Raw genomic sequence first — 12,306 nt, forward strand, 5'->3', positions numbered from 1 at the left:
TGTGGTTTGGAAATTTTTTAAATGTCCTACTTACGGGAAGGTCATGTCGAAATTTCTATTGGCCCAAAAGGAAAATTTTTAATCGCTTTCGCTGTTTACATTAGTAAATCCTGGTTGTTTTGTCATTAAAGATTAATCAGGAGCACGGCCCCCACAGTTTGTATCAGAGCGTAACTGGGATATGCTCGAATTAGAGTGTAGGGCACTTGAGTCTAGACACAAATAACATGATTGTGCATGTGTTTGACTATTTGCTCTTATTTGAATTATTTGGTGTGATTTGCTTGAATTTACATGCGTTAGAACGACTAGCTGATTAGGCATGGTATGTAATTTCGAAATTGCCTATAACTTTCTTTTACCTGTTATCTGCCTGTGGATTTAATTCTCGTGTCTTGCAGAATGGCACCTGGAGGAAGAGGTAGAAAAGGAAAAGAAATAGCGCAAGAATCTGAGGCACAAAATGTTCGAGGACTTGCAGATATCATTAGAGGTAGACATGGTCGTTCTCGAGGACAAGTCGCTCAAAATGTTGAAGAACCTCCTCGACCTGAAAGACCTGGAGCTAGACACGTAGCGATAAAGCAAGAAGTGGAACAGCTGACACAGAAAGTTGGAGGAATGTAGTTAATAATTTCTCAGTTTCAAGAATTACGTCATCCAAAATTCTTTGGCAATGAGAGCGGAGAAAAAGCAGCAGGCTGGCTGAAAAGTATAAATCATCTATTTAATTTGGAGTATTCCCAAGATATTAAATTGAAGCTTGCCATCTACCAACTTAAAGACCGAGCACAACTCTGGTGGGAAGCCACAGAGGAAGCTTTACCCAAGAATATGCACCACCATCATATTATGCTGCTAAAGAAGAAGAGTTCAATCAGTTGGTGCAGGGCAACACATCAGTGGTGGAATATGCTTCACAGTTTTCTGCTCTTTTGCCCTATGTTCCACATGTTGCTAGGAATGATCAGGCTAAACTATCACGTTTTCTGCACGGGTTGCAGCGGACTGTTCATACTTTGGTAATGACTGGATCGCCTAATACGTATATTCAAGCAGTGGAAAAGGCGAAGAAAATTGAAGCAAGTTTGCTCAGAGGAGACCCACAGCCAGGTCCATCATCTGTTTCTAAGGGATCTGGGAGTAGTATGTCAATGCCATTGGATTTACCTCCATATCAGCCTGTACAGTCATACCAACAACCCAAACAGCAGAGGTACAAAGTAAAAGGAAAGCAATTCAAGAAGAAGTCTCAATCCAGCTCTTCCAGTTCAGGCAGCGCACGAGGGGGAGGTACTGTTGGGTCATCTAGCACTGTGCATTGTGATCGATGTGGTGGTCGACATTTTAGTTCCCAATGTTTAGGAGTTCAGGGGACTTGTCATAATTGTGGTCAGGTTGGACATTACGCCAGGGTATGTCCTAATGCAGGGAGACAGCAGTTCCAGCCACAGCAGCTTGGTCAAGTTCCCCGTGGACCAGTCTTTAGACCATATGCTCCTACTCCATCATTTCAGCAGTCCAGTTACCCACCTCCCAGAGGTCCTATTCAGCAGCCATTTCCAGGGCCACAACAAGCCCAAGTCCATGCTTTGACTCAGGACCAGGCTCAGGATGCACCAGGAGGAGTGATTGCAGGTATTTGTTATGTTTTTGATTATCCTGCACGCATATTGATAGACACAGGAGCATCTCATTCATTTTTATCTGCTGCATTTGTTGATGAGCATGAGATTGCTACTATTCCTTTGTTGGATACTGTGTCAGTTGCTACTCCTTTCGGTGTATATTTGATGTCCCGTGAGATAGTTTTGAACTGTGTGATTAGATTTGAGGGTAATATTATGATAACAAGTCTAATCAAATTAGCCATGACTGATTTTGACTGTATTCTGGGTATGGATGTGTTGACGAATTATCGAGCCACTGTGGATTGTTTCCATGGAAGTGTCAGATTTACACCATATTATGGCAGCAAATGGAATTTTTATGGTTATGATTCACAGTCTCGAATTCCATTAGTATCTGCAATGGAAATGTTCAGGTTGTTGTCAATCGGCAATGAAGGATTTTTGATCTATGCTCTTGATGCAACACGGGAAGAACGATTGAAAGTTTCAGACATTCCCGTTGTCAAGGATTTTCCAGATGTATTTCCCGATGAGATTCCAGGCTTTCCGCCTCAAAGGGAAATAGATCTTAGCATTGAATTAATGCCAGGGACAAATCCTATTTCTAGAGCACCATATCGTTTAGCTCCAACAGAGTTGAAAGAACTCAAGGAACAGCTACAGGATTTACTGGAGAAAGGCTATATCAGACCCAGTATGTCGCCTTGGGGAGCTCCAGTATTGTTTGTAAAGAAGAAAGACGGAACGATGAGAATGTGCGTCGATTATCGGCAGTTAAACCGGGCTACTGTGAAGAATAAGTATCCTTTGCCGCGTATTGACGACTTGTTTGATCAGTTGCAGGGTAGTTCTGTGTATTCCAAGATTGATCTTCGTTCCGGATACCATCAGCTTAGAGTCCGAGAGGAAGATGTTCCTAAGACAGCATTTCGGACACGTTATGGACACTATGAATTCCTAGTCGTGCCGTTTGGTTTGACTAATGCTCCAGCGGTTTTTATGGATTTAATGAATCGTGTGTTCCGGGAATTCATAGATAAATTTGTTATCGTCTTTATTGATGACATCTTGATTTATTCCAGATCAAAGAAACAACACGAAGAACATTTGAAATTAGTTCTCCAAACACTCAGAGAAGCGAAATTGTATGCCAAATTTTCTAAGTGTGAGTTTTGGTTGGACAGAGTTTTATTTTTAGGCCATGTTATATCTGCACAAGGAGTATCTGTTGATCCTAGTAAAGTTGAAGCTGTTATCAATTGGCCTAAACCAACCAATGTGTCTGAGATTCGAAGCTTTTTGGGATTAGCTGGGTACTATAGGCGTTTCATTGAAGGATTTTCTAGAATAGCTAGGCCTATGACCCAGTTGACACATAAAGATCGACGTTTTGTATGGACTGCAGAATGTGAGTCTAGTTTTCGGACTTTGAAAGAAAAGTTGACCACATCTCCAGTGTTAGCTTTGCCTTCAGGCTCAGATGGATTTGTTGTCTGTACAGATGCTTCCCTAAATGGACTGGGTTGTGTTTTGATGCAAAATGGACGAGTGATTGCCTATGCATCTCGTCAGTTTTAGCCACATGAGACTCGATATCCAGTTCATGATTTGGAGTTAGCTGCCATTGTGTTTGCATTGAAGATATGGCGTCATTATCTGTACGGAGAACAGTTTGTGATTTATTCTGATCACAAGAGTCTGAAGTATCTTTTCACACAGTCCGACTTAAATATGAGACAGCGTCGATGGTTGGAATTACTTAAGGACTTTGATTGTGAGATTCAGTACCAACCAGGGCGAATGAATCAAGTTGCAGATGCTTTGAGCAGAAAGGTTCAGCCTAAAATGTTGGCATCTTTGACTATTTCAAAGGTTCATGAGCATTTGGGAATTTCAGGATGGACTTATCAGTTTAAGGGCGACTACTTTATAGTTTCATCTATACAAGTTGAACCACATATTGTTTCTAAAATCAAAGCAGCACAGAGAACTGATCCACATGTTCATAGATTGAAAGAATTGACTCAGACAGGTCAATCAGACAAGTTCAATGTTGCTTCTGATGGATGTCTACGCTATAATGGTAGACTTGTGGTTCCAAATTTGATAGACTTAAAAGAAGCTATACTTCGAGAAGCTCATTGTAGTCGACAAAGTGTTCATCCTGGAATCAGAAAGATGTATCATATCTTGAAATTCCATTACTGGTGGGAAGGTATGAAGAAAGAGATTTCTGACTTTGTGGCTAGATGTTTGACGTGCCAACAGGTTAAAGCTGAGAGAATGAGACCTGGTGGTATGTTACATAGTCTTGAAGTGCCACAATGGAATTGGGAGCACATTGCTATGGATTTTGTGACACGCCTACCTCGTTCTAATCGTGGTTGTGATGCGATTTGGGTGATTGTTGATAGATTGTCTAAATCAGCCCATTTTAATCCTTATGATCGTACTCGTACTTACAAGAAAATGGCAAAAATGTACATCGATCATGTGGTGAGATTGCATGGTGTGCCTGTAACCATAGTATCAGATCGTGATCCCAGGTTTTCTTCGAAGTTTTGGGGTAGTTTGCAATCAGCATTGGGTTCAAAGTTGGCGATGAGTATTGCATATCACCCACAGACAGATGGTCAGTCTGAGAGGACCATTCAGACACTCGAGGACATGTTGCGAGCAGTCGTGATGGATTTCAGGGGTGGTTGGCAGGAATCATTGTCACTTGTTGAGTTCTCTTACAATAACAGCTTCCAAGCAACCATCGGAATGGCACCATTTGAAGCCTTGTACGGTAGAAAATGTAGATCTCCGATATGCTGGGAAGATGTAGGAGAAAGACAGATGTCAATGCCAGAATTTATACAAGAAATGAAAGAGAAGGTTGAAATGATTAGAAAAAGAATGAAAGCAGCACAGGATCGTCAAGCCAGCTATGCTAATAAAAGGCGTAGGCCTTTAGAATTTCAGGTTGGCGATCAGGTTTTCTTGAAAGTATCACCGTTTCGTGGTACTATGAGATTTGGGCGCAAAGGGAAGCTAGCTCCGCGTTATATTGGTCCATATGCGATTGTTGAGAGGATTGGCACTTTGGATTATCGTTTGGACTTACCACAGAGTTTGTCTGCGATACATGATGTGTTTCATGTATCTATGTTACGAAAGTACGAGCCGGATCGTTCTCATGTCTTGAGGACTGATGAGGTGGAGTTGGATAGTTCCCTTAGCTATGTTGAGCATCCAGTGCAAATTCTTGATCGTAAAGAAAAGCAACTTAGAATAAGACGATTCCACTGGTTATGGTGCAGTGGAGTAGACATGGGAGAGAAGAAACTACATGGGAATTCGAGGCAAAGATGCGTCAGGAATGGCCTCACTTGTTTGAAGATGTAATAAATTATTCCATGTATTCTGATTTCCCTATGTACTATCAGTGGTAAATGTTTGTAAACCAATTTTGTATAAATATTGTGTATTGTAGATTTCGAGGACGAAATCTTTCATTAATAGGGGAGAATGTGAGAGCCCAGCCCAAATACATTCCCCAAGCCCGGCCCAGTTTGATTAAGTAAATAAATATTATATAAATTAAACATCATCATCCTAAATCTTTCCTCGTAAGCCGCGCGTCTCTTCCCGTAACTTTCTGTGAAAAGCTTCAACCCATTTTTGCCACCTTTGACCGTCGAATGTGGCTGCATCGGTCACCGAAAAATTTAAGTAAATATAAGGTTGGAAAGCTCTCGACGTAAGCTTTTCGTTGATACTACTTTAGATAGGAAAAATCGAGATTCTCAAAAACCCGTCCGAAACCCGTTGCCCCTTTCTCCGCTGAATCGTCACCGTACGTCGCCGGAGTTCGGAAATTGATTGAGGGCTTTTGTTTTCTGGGTCATAAGCTTCGTTTTGGTATATATATTGAAGTATAATTTATGATTCCATAAATTGTTTAAGGGTGCTCCATTTTTGGTTAAATTTGATATCAATATTGATATTGATTATATTTTTGGATGTAGATACAAATTTGAGTTGATTCAAGGTATTGAACAAATTTCAGAATATTTAATAAGGGATTTTTGAATTAATGAGATGAATAAATCGAGTATCAACTAGTTCGATGCTTTGCAACGATAAAATAGAAATGATTGATTTTAGGCATTTTAGTCGAATATTGAGATTTTAGAAATTTAAAATGCCTAAATTGTTGAAATTGGATTTTTAGTGAATTTAAATGGTTCTAGAATTTTTATATGATGATAAGACCATTTAAATTAATATTCAGGTGATTTGTCTGAGTTGGCATTTACCGGACTTTCTTGAGGATTTAAGATATTTTGTGGTAAATTAAAGTCAGTTGAGGTATGCATGAACTTTTTTATTATGACGTCTACATGATGTGAAATGACGTTAAGTACTTTGTAATGAGTTGTGGCGTGCCTTATGTGCTTCTGTGAATACGTGATTGCATTCATGCATTTATTTGAGTTGATAATATTAGTGCATAGCATTTCGAGCCTTGACTCCTTTGATTGCTATTAATATTGATCTATCGAGTTGTTGCGTCATCGATGGATTGGGTGGGTAGGATTAGCACTCCTGATGACTTGCATGAGGACTGAGCGGGTCGCTCCCGTACCCTCGATGCTACGTGCATGGATGAGCGGCGGCATGATATTACGTTGCTGCAGTCCTGGCACGGGTGGCCACTGTTACTGTTGCTGATGCGTTTCATTTGGACTCCGCTTTGGTATCCATTATTTTGTTGTTACGGACACGCATTGCATTGCATTTCATTGCATTTTACTTGATTTTATTTCATGTCAGTTATTTGTCGTAATATTACTGGTTCGTCGTACTGGGGCCCGACCCCTCGTTTCTTTTTATGTTGTGGTTGTTTTTGATGCCATAGCAGGTTATCCAGGAGGATTTGACGCGTCTGGTGGAGCGTCAGGTAGTGGTGCCCAATCGTCGAGTCATGGTTGAGAGTTCCCAGATATATATATACTATATTATGGAGTTATACATTTACCAGGGAGATGCCCCGTGTAGCTGTACTGTTATTTTTCGATGTTTTGTATTGATAGTTGTGTGATCGAGCCTTGCCGGCTCTATATGTGTTTAGTCCTGGCCAGTGCGGGTATAGGGTGGTGAATTGATGTTATGACTTTATTTCGAGTATATAAATGTTGTTTGTGTGGTTTGGAAATTTTTGGGATGTCCTACTTACGGGAAGGTCATGTCGAAATTTCTATTTGCCCAAAAGGAAAATTTTTAATCGCTTTCGCTGTTTACATTAGTAAATTCTGGTTGTTTTGTCATTAAAGATTAATCAAGAGCACGGGCCCCCACATATGCGCGTCATGTCTCGCGCATATGCGCGAGACTTACTGTCTCGGCAATCACCCCAAATACTTGCCTCACGCATATGCGCGCCCCTCCTCGCGCATATGCGCGAGGTGTTTTGTCCTCGCGAAGGATCTTCCGCTTGTACAGGTTCACGCATATGCGCGACTCACTTCGCGCATATGCGCGAGGTCCTCTGCCCACGTCGCGCATATGCGCGCATCTGTGCCAACATATGCGTGAGGGCTACTGCTCCTCGCACATTTTCATGCATTATCTCGTCTTTCCCGGTCCGATCCTTTCCGTCTATAATCATATCAATTATCCCCAAATCATTTCAGATTAATAGGATAAAATTCTCGGGCCTTACAGAATGACAGGCTGACCCAGTCTGCGAGTGCTAGCTCGTACATGAAGATGTACAGATATGATTATATTACTGAGATTTCTGTCAGAAAAGTGATTAAATTACACAGAGTATCGAGAGTTGATTATATCATACCGTGATTTTGGTTGACTTTGCACGTTTGGCAGAGTGTACAGTATACAAGATTACATCTGAGTACTGCATATCATTCACCGACTGGCGGACAGTCAGAGTGGATTATCCAGATTTTGAAGAATATGCTTAAAGTTGTAGTGCTTGATTTTAGCACTAGTTGGCAGGAGTTGTTGTCATGTCGTGAGTTTTCGTACAAAAATAGCTATCAGACGAGTATGAATATAATACCGTTTGAAGCGTTGTACGACAAGAAGTGTAGATCCCATTGTTATTGTAATGATATCTCTGAAATACTGGAGATTGGACCTGATATGATCAGAGATATAACTGATGTAGTGAAACGGATTCAGAAAAGAATGACGTCAGCTCTGAATAGATAGATCTAATATGCAAACTTCAGATGACGACCAATGGTATGTGATATAGGAGATTGAATATTGAATTGATTTAGCCTGAACAGACTTGATAACAGATGACGATGTTGATTTGTTATGAGCTGTTAGTTGGTATATACGGATGTTGTATAGCTAGTATTTTGTGATTGATTTTATCAAAATTACTTCGAGTTATATCTCTTGAAGTATTACTCCAAAATGGAATCAGAATCAATAGAATAAAGATGGTTCGGAACGAAGACTACTCCGTTGTTGAAAGTTTAAAGGAATGGTTAGGACATCTAGGAAGCTATTTAGAAGACAGAATCTAGAATGAAATAAAGATGCTAGAATTGTTTCAGTGGAGTAAGTTTTCTTTTAGCTTCTGTATATATATCTCCTTGTTTTATCAGATTTGGTGTCTGATATGATTACCTGTGATATACGAGTTGATTGCCTGTGATTTCGAGGACGAAATCGTATCTTAGGGGGGGAGAAATGTAAAGCCCGAGATGTGAGCTGGTAATCAGCAATTATTAATGCATGATTTGAGGTATTTATCGAAGACCGAACAAGAGACGTTGCGATTCGATTTTAGTTGCAAAATATATTGTTGGGACAGCACAGACAGTGCACTCGCGGTTCAAAAGATAGTGCACCCGCGGTGATTCATAGGAAATTTTGGAAGAGATACAGAACGGTCACCGCACCCGCACCATAAAATCTACCGCACCCGCGGTGTTGCTACAGTAGAGGCACCGCACCCGCGGTACGAAAAGCACCGCACCCGCGGTCTTGCCTTCTGAATTAGTGGAAGTAGTACAGCACGCTCAGCGCACCCGCGGTCCAAGGGCTAGCGCACCCGCGGCGAGACGTGCAGAACATGCAATGAGCCACGTTTTTCTTGTCATGCATTGGGATATATATGGGGCTATTACTAAGCATTTCACACGGAAAAACTGAAGGAAATCCTCTGAAAATTCCTTTAAAATTCACCTTGGGTTTCAAGTTAGAATTTTGTGAAATCCGTCCGTCTGATCTGTAATCTGACTTCAGTACTGAGTTCCTAGCAACGACAGCTACAACAGGACGTAAGTTTTATTGAATTCTGGTATCATTTGAAATTATGATATTGGGGGAATTGTGATTTGACTGATATTTTGTGTTCTAGGTATATTAATTAGTATATAACTGAAAACAGATCAAAGAACGTGCTGAGTATGTAATTGTTATGATTTTTTGAAGTAATATGATCGAGATTTTACGAATTTGATATCATGACTTGTTCTTATTGAAGATTATGATTCCTGTTGATATCGATTATGAATTATGGTATTATTTCTGTGATGTTGAGAGTGACGGGGCGATCGAGACTGTATTATTATGCCATCGAAACATCAGTAGATTGATTGTGATCAGATTCAGTATTGATTGAGATTGTATCATGATATCGTTGATATGGGTCAGATTATGTTTGATTTGAGTATTGATCGGAACAGGTTTTGAATTTAGTTATACATTGATACAGTATATTCGATATTGTCATTTCAGATTTGATATGGACAGATTTGACTTTGAGACTTCGACTTCGTCAGACCGAGAAGAGAAAGGTATAATTCATGTTGATTCGGGAAGATACAACTCGAATTAGATTTGATTCGATTTTCCCAAAATCACATACTAGATTATTTATATTTTGATATGTTTGTACTTTGTTTATAGATTTATATTCAAGCATTTAAGATAGGAGAGTCATTGGCAGAATTGACAAATTTCTAGATGTTCGGTGGTATCGATGCATAGGAGCAGAGGTACTCCGATTGTAGACATCCGATACAGACAGAACCGAAGTCTAGGAATAAGACGTACCGTCACCGCGATTGGGAGGATAGGTGGCAAACTGTGACGTCTTATTCACACCGCGATCCCTAGAGTTAGATACGAGTCAAGTCCAAGGTATGAATTGATTTAAGTTACTTGTCTTATATTGTTTATGTTTCATAGACTATGGGACATGTGGTTATTGATTTTATTCATGATAGTATGCTTCATGATTTATATTGTGTATATGCATGTATACATGTTTTATACTGGAATTTGTTCTCACCGGAGTTTCCGGCTATTGTTGTGTCTGTATGTGTGCATAACAACAGGGGGGACAGGATCAGGGTCCAGAAGAACTTGACGAGATGAGAGATCGAGATAGCGTGGTGATTTCGGGCGTAGAAGATTACTAGTGATTTTACATTTGATATGTAGTTTGTATTGAATACTAGTTGTATGAATGTACTGAAACAAGACATGTATTTATGTTTGTTGAAATAAAATAGAGAAGGATCTTGTGCTTGATTTATATACACTTGATTTAATGTTAAAATAAAAATTATGACCCACATTTTCTAGCAAAGATCCAATTAATCCCAAAAAAAATTGAGTTAGAGCGCGGGTCCCCACATCTTCTGCCTCGGCAATTGCCCTTCGCGCATATGCGCGCCTCTCTGCCGCGCATGTGCGCGAAGTCTGTTGTATTCCAAAAATGTAATTGTAGAACCCGTAAATTGGACTGCGTATAAGCCATGCATAATTCTAGTATTTAAAATTAAAATGATTTTTATCGTATGAGTATTTAAATTCTTTTCTTTAAATTTATTTATTTTACGCAATAGTTTAATTGTTATCTTTTCAGCTAAATAACTGAGGCCGGACCGGAGATGGAGTATTGAGATAAGTTAATAAAAACTTATTTAAGAAGTGGTAATTTAGCATGTTAGTAAATATATTTTAAAAGTTGGCATGCATGCAAGTTATTAAACTTTTTTGGTATTTTATTTAATTGTTTTTAAAGCATTAAATGCATGTTTATTTCATTAATTTATGTTTAATTATTTTTATGCATTTTAGGCATAATTCATGCATGATAGGATTTAATTCATGAAATTCATGCATTAGAATTTCTAGATGCATCTCACGTTCAAACGAGGATCGGAGACCGGAGAATTTTCAGAAAAATTATTTTATTATACGATTTATTTTTATAAATTAAGTTAAGGTATTTTTAAGGGTATTTCTCACAAATGGGATTTTATTTGGGTATTTTTACTCGCAGGACTTTATTTTTAACGGTACACAAATTTTATCGAATCGGGAGACTTTTTAATGGTTCGGCTATTATTTTAAAAACCTTTCCAACACGAAATATTTTTCGAGAGTACGTTTGGATTTTTGGGCCACTTTTAGACTTATTGGGCTTAAACTCTTTTAAAAACTTTTAAAATTCATTGTGGGCCCATTAACTAATATTTTATCTATATAATTAAGCCCTAAGCATCCAATTAACCCTAAACCTAATGTTTTACTCCTTAACCAGCCGACACCATTCAGAATCTCCAAAGCTCCTCGGTTTTACCAATTCCCAGCTGAAGGTCGCACCGCTTGCTCTCGTGTGTGTATAGAAGGTCTCCACCTCTTCGTTTTGAGCACCAAACTCTAAAGGCACGCATTGTATCCATCATTTTCTCATCACACATGTCATTTATACTGATTGTATGTGTTTATGCATGTAAAGTCTTCGATCCAGCCCTATACATGGCAGATGAGTTTGATTTTCTCACGCTCATGCTATTTTTCTCGGTTGCTCACATTCTATGAATTTCGGGCGAGGGGCTGCTAATATGTTGATGCTAAGGAACGGGCTAGAGCTGGGTGGTAGTGTCATGGGGTTGGTGTAAGTTTCTGAAAAGTGCAGCGAAGGGTCGAGGGATGTATCAGCGAGAGTGTTCGCTGTCTTGGTATAGATCGTTGGATAGGATCGGGGTGGTGGTGCAAAGGCGATCCCAGATCTTAGACAGACCCTGATGGGTCTGAACCAGGGTCTGGAAATGCACAAACGCTGCTGGTCTCGTCCTAGAAGCCGCGAGGGAACTCATGGGCGATTTGGTTTCGGTTGTCGTTGTAAGGAGTGTAGCGGTTGGGTGCGCTGATGCATGGGGCTGGTGGCGTGAGTGCGGTAGGTCCAGGAGGGTCTTAGGGTGATCTAAGGGGGCCCGAACCATGGCTGGTGTTGTCGGGTGGAGTAGGGGCGTGAGTTTGAGCGGTTGAAGATAATAGTGTGCAGAATAGGAAGGGCCGAACCTTGAAGGGAGTTTCTGAAATTTTAGCCGCGAGTTTACATGTCCAAGAAGATGTCAAGGTGGGGCTCGGAGTGGTTGAGGAGGGAATGGTCTTGTTAGGTGCTAGCTAGGGTCGAATTTTGGAGTATTAATTGCATTAGGGACCAAGCTTGTCATTTCTGCAAATTCCAGTAGCTTTCAAGGGGGTAACCGAGGAGCTTAGAAGCCTGGTTTTGAAGATTTTAGGACCATTATAGTGTTTTTAAGATATGATAAAAAGTTGGGAGAATTTCGGTTAAGTTTCGAGTCGGCTCGGGTTAAAACCGGGACTCCGATCCAAGTTTTAAAAC

General features: G+C 40.0%; 1 protein-coding gene and 1 long non-coding RNA gene across 2 annotated transcripts; both read left to right on the plus strand.

Annotated features, from left to right (window-relative positions):
* The first annotated feature begins 402 nt into the window (after window positions 1-402).
* LOC142532293 (uncharacterized) lies at window positions 403-3,209 on the plus strand. The gene is made up of 4 exons (XM_075638614.1): window positions 403-623; window positions 785-1,638; window positions 1,768-2,215; window positions 2,714-3,209. Exons 1-4 carry the CDS (start codon window positions 403-405, stop codon window positions 3,207-3,209), a joined length of 2,019 nt encoding a protein of 672 aa, XP_075494729.1.
* Window positions 3,210-5,299: 2,090 nt separating this feature from the next.
* On the plus strand, window positions 5,300-6,760 carry LOC142533435 (uncharacterized). Its single transcript, XR_012816753.1, has 3 exons — window positions 5,300-5,575; window positions 5,911-5,987; window positions 6,541-6,760. It is a non-coding gene; the product is annotated as an uncharacterized LOC142533435 (long non-coding RNA).
* Window positions 6,761-12,306: the final 5,546 nt, after the last annotated feature.

This window comes from Primulina tabacum, chromosome 18 (assembly GCF_025594145.1).
Source record: "Primulina tabacum isolate GXHZ01 chromosome 18, ASM2559414v2, whole genome shotgun sequence".
In the NCBI taxonomy this organism is placed as follows: domain Eukaryota; kingdom Viridiplantae; phylum Streptophyta; class Magnoliopsida; order Lamiales; family Gesneriaceae; genus Primulina; species Primulina tabacum.

What these genes read in the sequence shown, in the direction of transcription:
- LOC142532293 (XM_075638614.1), top strand. Translation starts at nt 403, where the DNA reads ATGGCACCTGGAGGAAGAGGTAGAAAAGGAAAAGAAATAGCGCAAGAA. An exon ending in ACCAGGAGGAGTGATTGCAG is followed by an intron (nt 1,639 to 1,767) that starts GTATTTGTTATG and finishes ATACTGTGTCAG; the next exon opens with TTGCTACTCCTTTCGGTGTA. An exon ending in GATCTTAGCATTGAATTAAT is followed by an intron (nt 2,216 to 2,713) that starts GCCAGGGACAAA and finishes GATTTATTCCAG; the next exon opens with ATCAAAGAAACAACACGAAG.